The sequence below is a fragment of the Rhinoderma darwinii genome, chromosome 3 (genome assembly GCF_050947455.1).
Source record: "Rhinoderma darwinii isolate aRhiDar2 chromosome 3, aRhiDar2.hap1, whole genome shotgun sequence".
Lineage (NCBI taxonomy): Eukaryota > Metazoa > Chordata > Amphibia > Anura > Rhinodermatidae > Rhinoderma > Rhinoderma darwinii.
In genome coordinates, this window is record NC_134689.1 from 15,789,700 (window position 1) to 15,802,859 (window position 13,160).

General features: G+C 38.6%; 1 protein-coding gene across 1 annotated transcript in view; it reads left to right on the forward strand.

Moving 5' to 3' along the window:
- The window catches only part of ANO2 (anoctamin 2), a 148,688-nt gene that overhangs the window by 59,970 nt on the left and 75,558 nt on the right, over nt 1-13,160 (forward strand). The window contains exons 13-14 of the mRNA XM_075859829.1: nt 4,250-4,261; nt 4,489-4,551. Coding sequence (XP_075715944.1) covers nt 4,250-4,261; nt 4,489-4,551 — 75 coding nt within the window. The remainder of the gene's footprint in view (nt 1-4,249; nt 4,262-4,488; nt 4,552-13,160) is intronic.

Below are 13,160 nucleotides of genomic sequence, written 5' to 3' on the forward strand. Positions count from 1 at the left end.
TCCCCCCACAAAGAGCAGATATCCACCAAGAATGGTTTGTTTTCAGTCCGTCAAAAACTGGATCCAGTGGGTGGCCTTAATAGGCAGCAAAAAGTTATGTTCTCCACCAGTCAGATTCATAGAAGATAATTCTGTAATGTGTGTATATTCTTAATGACGTATGTGTTGACCCTTCCTATATGGTTTGCCTCACAGAGACAACCCACTTTTATATAGAAGCCGCTTTGGTGGCAATCAGTGAATGGCCCGGGGTAATACATGAAAGGCTTGAGTATGCCAAAATGGGAGAAGTTGGTTGTTAGGGCATATGGACAATTATTGTCTTTGTGAGACAACCTCTTAAAAGGGGTTTAAAAAGCTATTTTTATATACTCGATTAGGGAATTCTGAGTTAATAGAGGGTGTCCTTGGTTCAGGATCTCTTGACTAGGGAGCGTCCTTTGCACTGGATGACCTATCTAGTTCTGTATTATACAGGCAACCTATTAATTTGAATGGACACTGTGTAATACTTAATTTTCCCTGTGGTGGCGCTGCAGTAAAGTTGAACATTTATTGCGATATTTCCCCACAGACTACAGCTGATCACTGAAGGATCAAGCAGGGGGGGACAACACTTTTTGATTAGCTTATTGTCAAGGGGCCCTTCTAACCAATAGGGATTGTCCAACATGTAGAACCCCTTTAAGTTGACCATGGAAATTCTGTACTTTTCTGTAATGATTTAAACAGACAGTTATGATGATCAATTTCCCAATGAACATGCATGGCGAAGGGGATGAGTAGCTTCAAGGTACTTTTGGTGCCACTTATCTTGGTGTGCACATTGGAAATAGACTGGAAAAATCCAACATGTCCACCAATTTTCTTATAGGGGAAAACCAAAATAATTTTCTGTGAATGTCAAACATGGCCACTCTAGTCCCTCTCAACTTTAAGAGTGGACTCCAGAGTGTGTCTGATAGCACCCAAATATGTTGGATTGTTGGCAGATAAAATTAGTAGGAACAGTTGATAAGAAATGAATGTGTATAATGGACTAAATGTGGTCAAGCTAGTCAACACAACTGCCACGGCTCAACTAGCCCCGTAAAATTACATAATCATGCGGACATGTTTTTGGTGTAATACCTATAATACCTTTAAGCAGGTTGTGTAGAACAAACCCATTTGAATGATATAATATGAGGTTTTAGTTCTACATTAATAATAATGTGTTCTGCATAAGCTTTTGTTTTCAATAATAAATTATTAAAGGCGCACATGCTACAGTGCCCCGGGACATCCGTTCAAAAGGGTCCTTTCCCTTATTTATGAGCAGAAAACAAGTTTCAATAGAATTTCATGTTCCTTTCAATAGAATTTCATGTTCCTTTCAATAGAATTTCATGTGCCTTTCAAATAAAAACATGCCATGGCTTTATGAGGGGTCTGTTTATATGAACAAAGCCAACATATAGTCCGCGGGAGAAAGACGCTACAAGCCCCATAGTGGAAACACCAATATTCTGTAATACCACAGGATAATTAGATGTCTTTTTTCTCTTCTTTTGTAATATAATGCCTTTTTATTTTGATTACACGATATCCTAAGTTGGATGGTAGGTTACTTGCAGAGGCATATCACCTGCTTCGACAAGTCCCCATTGCCACCATTTAGTATAATCCAATGGTTTGCCTTCCTTTCACAGTATTCTTTCAATGGCTCTCAGATTCCCCCTGATGATCTGGCTTTTTGGCTCTAGGATCATCAATAAACGGTGGCGTACATTGAACAGAGGGCCTCTTTAGAAAAATGCCCCCCATTGCCCCATTTTGGTGCCTTGTTTTGCCACCCAGGACAAAATGACTTGATGTTTGATTCCTGCTCCATACCCATTCTTTACCTGCTTGTTTGATAACAACGGAGTTTCCCTGGAGAGGGGAGTCCTGCACATGTTCTTCCTACCCAACAGCAATGGGACTAACCAAAGCTAGGTACCTTTCTCCAAGGGTCCCATAGCTGCCGCATGGTTTACCTCCATGGTGTGCATAATAAATATCATTGTTCCAAACCAAATAATCCAATTTAGACTTGGCTCCAACTTTTTACCAGGTTCTACATTTTAGTATTTAGAAGTTCTGGCTACAGGTTGTGCTCACTCTTGTCTTGATCATCTTACATCTTGACCATATTTAAGTATCCCATAGTGAATAACTTAATCAGTCAGTGTTCCCACTCTTCATAGAAGTGTAGATGCTGTCCTCTCAAAGGTAACATTTGTGATCATGCATATTCCACCTGAAGGAGTTTATCCCTACTTTTATGACATGTCCCAAGGGTCACATTAGTGGGATACCAGCAGCTGAGACCCCATAAATATTGACAATGTGGTCACCTAGCCATCCATATCAATAGAAGTACCAAACAGTAAATGTGCGAATGATGGGAGTGGGAGCCATTTATTCTCAACTTTAGTTTGGTTTTTGGTTGCGGGATCCTCATTGTGACCTTTATGACATTTCTGACTGACATAATAAGTCTATAATAGGAAAAATAAATTTTATGTATATTTTGAAATGAAGTGCCTAGTTTGTCTATACATGAGGATGAAAACATATTTACTAAGACTGGCCTTTTTTTTTTTACGCCAGTCTAAGTAAAGGAGATAGTTGGGGTGACTTGATAAATGTAATAAATCTGGCCCATTTGGTATCGTCTGACAGTGTGTTGGCATTTGCACCATTTCCTCCTAAATGTGGCCTAAACTACATTTACTTTGGACAGTACGTCCATTTATCTCGTTGGCGAGCAATGAGGATCATTCTAGCTCCAAAACCTAGCATACGGTGCTTGAAGAAACACTTCAGGATTTTTTTTTTCTATCATTAGATACCTTTTCCTCAATATATTCCTTTCTATCTGAATTCTTCTCTATATCCCCCTGTGGAGAACCAGTTTGGTAGAGTCCACAAATCAGGAAGTGAAGAGGCTGACTCTCAAAAACATTAACTGCTGTAGATTTCATCAGGTCAGAGTGAGGTCACATGACCCAACTAAAGAGAAGAATTCAGATGGAAAGAAATATATTGGGGGTAAAGTACCTAATAATAGAAAAGAAAAATCCCAGAGTGCTTCTTTAAGTACTGTATGCGGGGTCAGCTGTTATCTATTTTTTTACACATTGGCCCACATTTATTAAAGTAGTACTCCAGGTTTTTTTCTATCATTACTAACCCTCAAAATATATACTCAGCGATTAACTCCTTATTTAGTTATGCTTTTCTATCTGAATTCTTCTCTTTAGTTGGATCATGTGACATCACTCTGACATGAAATCTACAGTAGTTAATGTTTTTGAGAGTAAGCCTCTTTACTTCCTGATTTGTGGACTGTACCAAACTGGTTCTCCACAGGGGGATACAGAAACAATTGTCACTAACTACTGATGAGCAGACTCATAACTATCATGCAATTATAATGAAGGAGGTCGCAGCTCAGCCTCCTGACTTATAACTGTGTGACAGTTATTTGTCTGCTCATCGGTAGCTAGTAACATAAGCTTCGGTATCCCCTCTGATGAGAGCCTGTTTGGTACAGTCCACAAATCAGGAAGTAAAGTGGATGACTCTCAAAAACATTAACTGCTGTAGATTTCATCAGGTCAGAGTGACATCACATGACCCAACTAAAGAGAAGAATTCAGATAGAAAGGTATAAACTAAATAAGGAATTTATCGCTGAGTATATATTTTGAGGGTTAGGTACCTAATGATAGAAAAAAAAAACTGGAGTGCTTCTTTAATAAATATGGGTCAATGAGTCAAAAATAGATAATAGCTGACCCCGCTTCCAAAAACAAGCATATATGTCATTTCAATAGGGTTGGTAGGAGATAAGTGGCTACCAGATGCCTCCGTAGCCACTTACCCATTAATCTGATTAATCCTGGTTCCTATTGTAGTTGGATCCCATTAAAAGACATGGAGTCACCCACTATTCGTGGTAAAATCACGCCATTCCCTATGGGAAAATAAAAAAAATATACTCAAATTTTTTTTTCCAATCTGCCATATGTGAACAGTGTATATAAAATACAACCATTTATTTTACAGTGAATTTATCAGGTTTAATATTTCTGTCTGTTCCATGTCCTATAAACCTTGTGGTTTCAATGAAAAAAAAATAAAAAAATTTACTTTTTTTTTCTGCTTGGCGTGTATTTATAATGTGTCTTTTCTCCCTTTTCATCATCAAATATGCACCAAGGAGCGTATAAAGGTTTGACCTGTTTCCCTTTTGTTAGACCTTTGCGTGTCCTCACGTGTTTGATCCCTCCAATTCTAGTGACTGTGTTGAATCGTGTCCTATGGTTGAAAAAAAAAAAAAGAACACAAGTTCTCAATTGTGCCTCGGTGTATTGTCCTCTGCTGGTCGTGTTTGATGTCGACAATAGAAAAGTGGATAAAAAAATAATATTGTCTTCTTTGTTCTATTTTATCATATAGGAGCATCCAAGGCCGGAATATGAAACCAAATTGCTTTTAATGAAGGAAAAATGTAAAAATGGGGTAAGATTATTATGTCATTGGTCCCAGATATACTTTTTTATCTTCATTTTAATAGTGTTTTTTTCTCTACGTGCATAAATATGTAAAACTATTTATTTATTTTTTATTTAATTTAATTTGTATTTTTTTTTTTAATTTTAAATTTTTACATTTTTTATCTTTTTTTCCAACACAGGAGCTTGTGGTAATTTGGGGGTGGGAAGGGAAAAAAAAAAAGGGGGGAAGAGGAAGAAAGAGCATAGTTAAGGAAAACAATAGTTCTATCTCAGTTATATAACTGAACGACATCTTCCCTATTTTATGTTATTACTGTAAATGTACTCTTCCTTGATGTACTGGTTATTATGCTGTGAAATTGTAAAACTTTTGAAAAGAAAAATTTAATGAATCTCTAACTTTAAAAAAAATATCTATATATTTTCCCAAATCACGCATTTAGATCCATTTCTGAACATGGGGGGACATATGTGGTAGGGAAAAATTTGGTAGAAATATTGTCCTACTCTGCGCTCATTCTCAGAAAGCGGTCTATCCTTACATAACAAAAACCAAATATCACAATCTTTCCTTAGGCAGCTGTAGATATGTATTAGATATTGTACAGAAATGTTGTATGTAACCTGCAGATTTTGGATAATTTTCCTCCCCACCCTATCATTAATGTAAATGTGCGTTTTCTCCTCTGGGTCTTAGCCTGGTATGATGTCAGAGCTCTGTTATGCGCTCTGAGCCAATCAGATGTTTCCCCTGCTCATTCCCCTCCCCTCTCCCTACACAGACTGAGGCAGAAACTGTAACATGATCTCTCCTCCTCCCCTCTCACAGCCCACAAACGCTGAGGGAGAGATTCTGCTGCAGAATCCCCCTCCTCAGTCCCCAGATCCCTGTCTATGTATTTACTGTTTCAAACTAGAGAGTCTGCAGGAAGGGAAAAGGAAACTACAGGTTGCTGGAAGGTGAGGAAGAAGTTATTTCCCCTTCTAAGATATATTACAATTTTTCATGTATGAACATGTACTATTGACTTATGCAAAAAGCTGCTCTTTAAAAAAAAATAAAAAAAAATAAAAATATGTAATGCAAGTGCACATGAACAGAACAAGCAAAAAGTCAAATTTCATTAGTAAATTAGCATATTTATTAGATGTTAGTAGTTGTCAGCTGACAGGTTGGCACCTACTAATTTTTGGAGCATTAATCTAGAAGTATTGCACTTGTGACAATGGTAACAGCAACTATAGATGGATCCACCAGACATTGTCTGCATTGGTCCTCATTGTCCCATATTGTCTAACTAGACAATTATCCTGTCATTAAGCATCTTGATAATCCAAAATGTCTGGATTTGCCGCAAAGCTTTTCTGGACAAAAATATATTTTTTGTTATAGAATTTGTGGGATGTAGTACGTTTTTTGTTTTTTTTTAGCTTTTTGATATGATGTTTGTAATAAAATCCCTTCACCAATGAACTGAGCGCCACTGCATGTAAACTGTTAACGAATCCATGCGTGATCCCCCCTCTTGCGCAGTGTTCGGGACACCTGCATTCTAATATATAAATTTAAATTCATATAATGATAGAAAATTTGTAATTAACTATAATAAATAGTACTTTAATAATAATATTAATAATAATAGTAATAGTTATAATAATAATAATAATAATAATAAAAAATAATAGTAATAATAATGATAATAATAATAATAATAATAATAATAATAAAAAATAATAGTAATAATAATGATAATAATAATAATAATAATAATAATAATAATAATAATAATAATAATAATAATAAATAATATAAATAATAATAGTAATAATAATGATAATAATAATAATAATAATAATAAATAATATAAATAATAATAGTAATAATAATGATAATAATAATAATAATAATAAAAAATAATAGTAATAATAATAATAATAATAATAATAATAATAATAATAATAAAAAATAATAGTAATAATAATAATAATAAAAAATAATAGTAATAATAATGATAATAATAATAATAATAAATAATATATATAATAATAGTAATAATAATGATAATAATAATAATAATAATAATAATATAAATAATAATAAATAATAATACAAAAAATAAGATATGAAGGGAAAGGATTTTTTTCCCTGACAGAAGTATGTTATAGAAGTAAGGTATGGTTTACAAATCACCTTATTAATGATTAGAAGACAAAGATTTTCAATGAAAAAATGTATTAATTAGTCTTTAAAGACCTTACTTGCGCTTGCTATAACGTAATACCTCAGAATATTAAAATGTAACAATTCCAAATTTCAAGCACAAAAGAAACATTGTAACAAATTAGAACAATATCCAGAATTTCGCTTCCCAGTATTCTACAAGCTCAGGATGGAATATTAAGTTACCCGATAAATCCAGAGCTTCAGTTACTCTACACATGGCTATAGATTTTTTTTCTCCAAGAAATTTACAACCCCAAGTCTGGGATATTTAGTTTTCTCTCTCTTTACGAAACATGTTTCCAGGGTCCAAGATTTAAATGAGGGAGTAGTTAACAAAAAATTTAAAAAAATAAAATAAAAAACATTTAAGCCTGCTTAGGTTTCTTTTATGGTCCAGGGACATCTGGTAGCCTATGAGAACGATCAGTGTTGATTCAATATGATGTCATCATTGTGGGACGTGGTCCACTTCCAGACATGTGGGGAAGTGTAACTTTTTTACCCAAGAGGGGCATTGACAAAGACTCGGGTATTATCTCGGTATCAATATCGCCAAATAACATTTCCTATTAAAAATAGGATTAAGCTCTGAAGGGACTTACACATGACATGGAAACTTTGCATTCATACGGTCAAGACTGTTTTAGGGAATGATGTTTTTGAAAAAAAAAAATTAGATTAAAGTTTTTTTGATGGAATTTGTTTCCCATATAAGTTGATACAATATGATCCTTCCCATGTTTAACAAGTCGGGTCCTCTGTGTTGATTTAAATTCACGATCATTATTGTTTCTGGGAAAAATAATTTGTCACTTGCCCAATGGGCTTTGCATCATGGACAATGGAGTTCTAAAATATCAAGTGCTACAAAAGTCATGTGGGCCAACAATATAGAATATTTTTTTTCCAAGTTCATATTGTATAGCGCTGGCGTTGATACTTCATTTCATAAATAATTGATCAGGTGCAGAACAAAAGTTAGTCAAGCATCATCCTAAGCTGCGTGGTGTGAATTTAATATTGTATTGAACCCCCAAGGCAAGGCCTGATCTTTCCATAACTTGCAATTAAAACAAACTACGCAATTCTATATGTACTCAGACATCAACATAAAAAAAAATTGGAAATATTAAAGGGATAGTCCAGGATTAGAAAAACATGGCTGCTTTCTTTCAAAAACAACACCACACCTGTCCTCAGGTTAAGTGTGGTATTGCAGCTCAGCCCCATTCACTTTGATGGAGCTGAGCTGCAATGCCAGACACAAACCATATACAGGTGTGGCGCTGTTGTTGGAAGAAACTGACCATATTTTTCTAATCTTCCACTACCTCTTTAAATAGCATTCAAAACAGAAAGGCTTTATTGTTAACTGCGGCTTTACAGGCTAAACTACATAAATTGCTGCGAGCTATAATCTCACAGGCCTCACATTAGTTTGAATGAGATTTGTAAATTAAATATATATTTAGTTTCTTTGTTGAGTAATCATGAATTTCTGAAGTATATTTTCTTAAACTCTGGCTCGTGCTGTTCCTCTCTTATTCCTCCTGGAAATTTGTGTAGAAATTGACTTTTGGTTTTATAATTTCCCTTTGTCTAAGCAGCATATCCCTACACTCTCTAACACTGTCCAACCAGTGCTGACAGTGTCAGTCTATTTAGGGACACACCGTATAAATTTGGGGAATGGTAACACCCAATTGTCAATTGATTCATATTTTCCAGGAGGAATAACAAAGTAATGTTACAACCTGCACGGTCAGAATGACGTCCTTGTGTCATTTTGCCATAGAGGGATACACAGCACATACACGGCACACTTAGAGAAGAGAACATCCTGCTCTCCTATCTCTTTCTATCACATACATAGAAACGGCAACATGGAGGATATTATACAGCAGTAATGAGCAGTGTAGCTGTGAATCCAGCACTGGGGTGAGACTGTGCCCCCTCGAGGGTTTATTTTTATCCTCTTTTGTCGTAAAAAATGGACGTAAGGATGGATCTCATTGACCTAAATGAATGTGATTTTATAAAAAAAATATACATCAACCAATCCATCGTGGTGGCAAACATCATTGGATGTAACACTTTCCTGTCTGGCAAAGATTATATCCACATGGCTGACATTAGGGGTGTGTAACCTGTGAGGTCATACAGAGTAAATGACCTGTCCTTACTGAAGTGGGTGCCACCAATATGTCATTAAATTTTACTGCGTGTCACACATCCCTCCATAGAATCTAGTCTATGGGGGATCCGTGACAACGCGTCCCCCACGGGTGCACCTCGGACATGAAAAACTTCAATTTTTCACGTCCGAGGTTGCCGACGCTCGTCTAAATGTAACCTAAGTGTTCCACTGATCTGCCCAAGCACAGGACAGGAAGTGTTGTCATGTGCTTATTAGCAATGCTGTTCCCACAGGAGCTTCACACTAATAAAACACAACATAGACATGAGATATTTATTTTTTCTCACACGTTAGAGGGTCTTTAATGTTCATCTTGCCGTAGTTCTATGTTTATTGTTTCTATGTCATAGACTGCAGGGCTTTTACCCACGAATCCCCGGGTGGTCCGTCCCATCCAGTTAAACGTAATACTAAACACACGATATAACTACTAAACTACGTAAATAATATTTATATCACAGATATCAAGAACTGGGACATTTTTTAATTTTCAGCTTCAGTCTAAACATAAGTCCAGCGTGTGCAGAAGACCAGATGACAACTATTAGCCTCTTGATGAGCAGAGTAGAACTTGCTTATCCCATACAAATCGGACCCCCAGCTCTTTATAGGATTAGAATTGTAACGTTCTTCAAACCACAATTTACAATGACACGGGAGAAACAGAAAAAAATGGTGACGCTGGGACAAGTTGGCTGACAAAACGTCACAAAACCTGCCCAAATGAGATCTAATTTCACCTATGTAAGACTTTAGAGATGGGAAAGAGGGACACGTATGTGACATCCTTAACACACCTGTCACAGTGCCCCCATATCAGCAACAAACACAGTGCCACGATATCAGAGCCAGCCACAATGCCTCATAACATAGCAAGCCACAGTGCCCAATATCAGAGCCAGCCACAGTGCCCCCTATCAGAGCCAGCCACAGTGCCCCCTATCAGAGCCAGCCACAGTGCCCCCTATCAGAGCCAGCCACAGTGCCCCATATCAGAGCCAGCCACAGTGCCCCCTATCAGAGCCAGCCACAGCGCCCCTATCAGAGCCAGCCACAGTGCCCCCTATCAGAGCCAGCCACAGAGCCCCCTATCAGTCAGCCACAGTGCCCCCTATCAGAGCCAGCCACAGTGCCCCCTATCAGAGCCAGCCACAGTGCCCCCTATCAGAGCCAGCCACAGTGCCCCCTATCAGAGCCAGCCACAGTGCCCCCTATCAGAGTCAGCCACAGTGCCCCCTATCAGAGCCAGCCACAGTGCCCCCTATCAGAGTCAGCCACAGTGCCCCCTATCAGAGCCAGCCACAGTGCCCCCTATCAGAGCCAGCCACAGAGCCCCATAAAAGTTCCAGTCATAGTGCCACCATAAGAGTGCCAACCACAGTAACCCCATATCTGTACAGCCCTCGTATCAAAGCCTCCTACAGTAACCCCATAACAGTGCTAGCCACAGTACCCCAGTAACACTCCCAGCTACAGTTTCCCCATGACAATCCCAGTCACAGTAACATCATACAAGTACAGTCACTGTACCCTTATATCAGAACCAGCAACAGTAACCTCATAGCAGTGCCGGTGATGGTGCCCCATAACACTGCCAACTACTGTGCCCCATAACACTGCCAACCACAGTAAACGCATACCAGTACACCCACAGTGCTCCCATAACACTCCCAGCTAGTGCCCCCATGAAAAACCCAACCACAGTAACTCCATACCAGTGCAGTAACATCGCCCTCTTATAAGAACCAGCAACAGTACCTCATAACAGTGCCAGCCACATTGCCCCATAACACTACCAGATACAGTGTCCCCATGACAATGCCAACCACAGTGACCCCATACCAGTACAGCCACAGTGCCCCATAACACTACCAGATACAGTGTCCCCATGACAATGCCAACCACAGTGACCCCATACCAGTACAACCACAGTGCCCCATAACACTGCCAGATACAGTGTCCCCATGACAATGCTACCACAGTGACCCCATACCAGTACAACCACAGTGCCCCATAACACTGCCAGATACAGTGTCCCCATGACAATGCCAACCACAGTGACCCCATACCAGTACAACCACAGTGCCCCATAACACTGCCAGATACAGTGTCCCCATGACAATGCCAACCACAGTGACCCCATACCAGTACAACCACAGTGCCCCATAACACTGCCAGATACAGTGTCCCCCATGACTAAGCCAACCACAGTAACTCCATACCAGTACAGTCCATCACACTAATATCAGAGCCAACCACTATACCTACATAACAATGCATCACAACAATCCCATAAAACTTCCAGCAACAGTATACCATAACAGTGACATAAACAGTGCCCCAATAACACTGCCAGTCACACTGCCCCCATAACAGCACCACACACAGTAACCCTATAAAAGTATTTACCAAAATATCTCTATGTATTCCTGTATATTGGCAGTCTAGATAGTTCTCATCCAGAAAGTCATTTGTTGTCTGCAATGATCATTGTTCAGATAAATACTTGGTACAACTTCCTGCAATTTAAGATAAAAATATGTCTCCTTGGTGCTACTAAGGGACTGAAAGTTCAAGATAGGTAATCATCCAACCCCCAAGGTCACATTGACCTTCATAACTTCCCATTCTGCAGCTTCCAGGAAATTGTTGACGGTGCTGCCTCTTGAGGAGGTCCGGATACAAAAAAGTCCATTTATCAGAATCGACCAGATGTGTGACAATAAGGATGTAAAGAAGATCTCTGGCAAATATGTTATAGCTCGTAGAAGTGACCTGGTCATCCCCAGCGGGAAATCATTGCTGGAGGATTTAGAGAGCGGCGCTCAACTTGGTGGAGCAGTCAGGGTGTTGTAGTTTTGCACCAGCTTGAGAGCCATTGGTTGGAGATGGCTGTTCTAATGTAACGGGTCCTATAGAAAATCCTATATGTGACCACTACAAATATTTATTGTATAGCAGTATGAGTTAGACATTATATAATGCTGTTATTAGATTACTTTAGAGTAACATAGTATGTAAGAAAGAAAAAAGACATTAGTCCATCCAGTTAAAGGGGTTGTCCACACACGGACAATTGATGACCAATGCACAGGATGGGTCATCAGTATATGATCGGTGGGGGTCCGACACCCGAACCCCTCAAAGATCAGCTGCTCCGGCTGCTGGATATAATGCAGGGTATGCAGTACATGGAGCCGGAAGCAGATGGCTCCGGTCATGGAATAGTGTCCGAGCTGCAGTGCTGCCATCTGCCTCCGGCTCCGTATACTAGATACCCTTCATGACATCCGGTGCCCGATGCCAGCCGGAACAGCTGATCAGTGCGGGGTCCAGATGTTGGACTGCCACCGATCATATAATAATGACCTATCCTGTGGATAGGTCATCAGTTGTCCGTGCGTAGACAACCCCTTTAAGCCTATTATACTCCAATGTTGATCCAGAAGAAGGCATGTATGTAGCTGGTGCTTAGTCAGTGTATGTTGCTACTATTTCAGCACTGTATGGCAGTATTTACTTTGCTATCGTGTGGCACTGCTACATAGGCGCTGTACAGTATATTATATTTGTAGTGTATGGTGGCGGTGGAACTGTGTATTTTATTTAGGCAACTATATGGCCAATGTACTGTATGGACTAATATTTGGGCACCATAGTGGGTGGGTATTCTAAGTAGGCACTGTATGATACCGCGTGCATTGCATGAAAGTATACCATGGATGGGGAAAGATGGCGCCAACACATGGCAACTAATGATCTCTGTTTGATTGATAGATGGCTCGTGATGCTTTATTTTCCCGTCTCAGGGCATCTGTGACATAGTATATTTCTGTTTCCCTCTCTAGACGCTGCTGTCACTGCAGGTTATTAGATCTAGTGATTTGGAACATATGTATTTGTTTTTATGAGAGCAGTGTTGGTGGTCGATAAATTGTTCAGGGAGTAAAGGTCTCACATGGTATTTATTGCACATTTATAATTTGCATCCAACTTTTTTCATTAATATTTATGTTTCAAGGTACAGGAGGTTTTACCACAAGTTACAGTGGACACGAGCCAGTACATACTATTACTACTGTGTGTAAGAGATAGATAGATAGATAGATAGATAGATAGATAGATAGATAGATAGATAGATAGATAGATAGATAGATAGATAGATAGATAGATAGATAGATAGATAGATAGA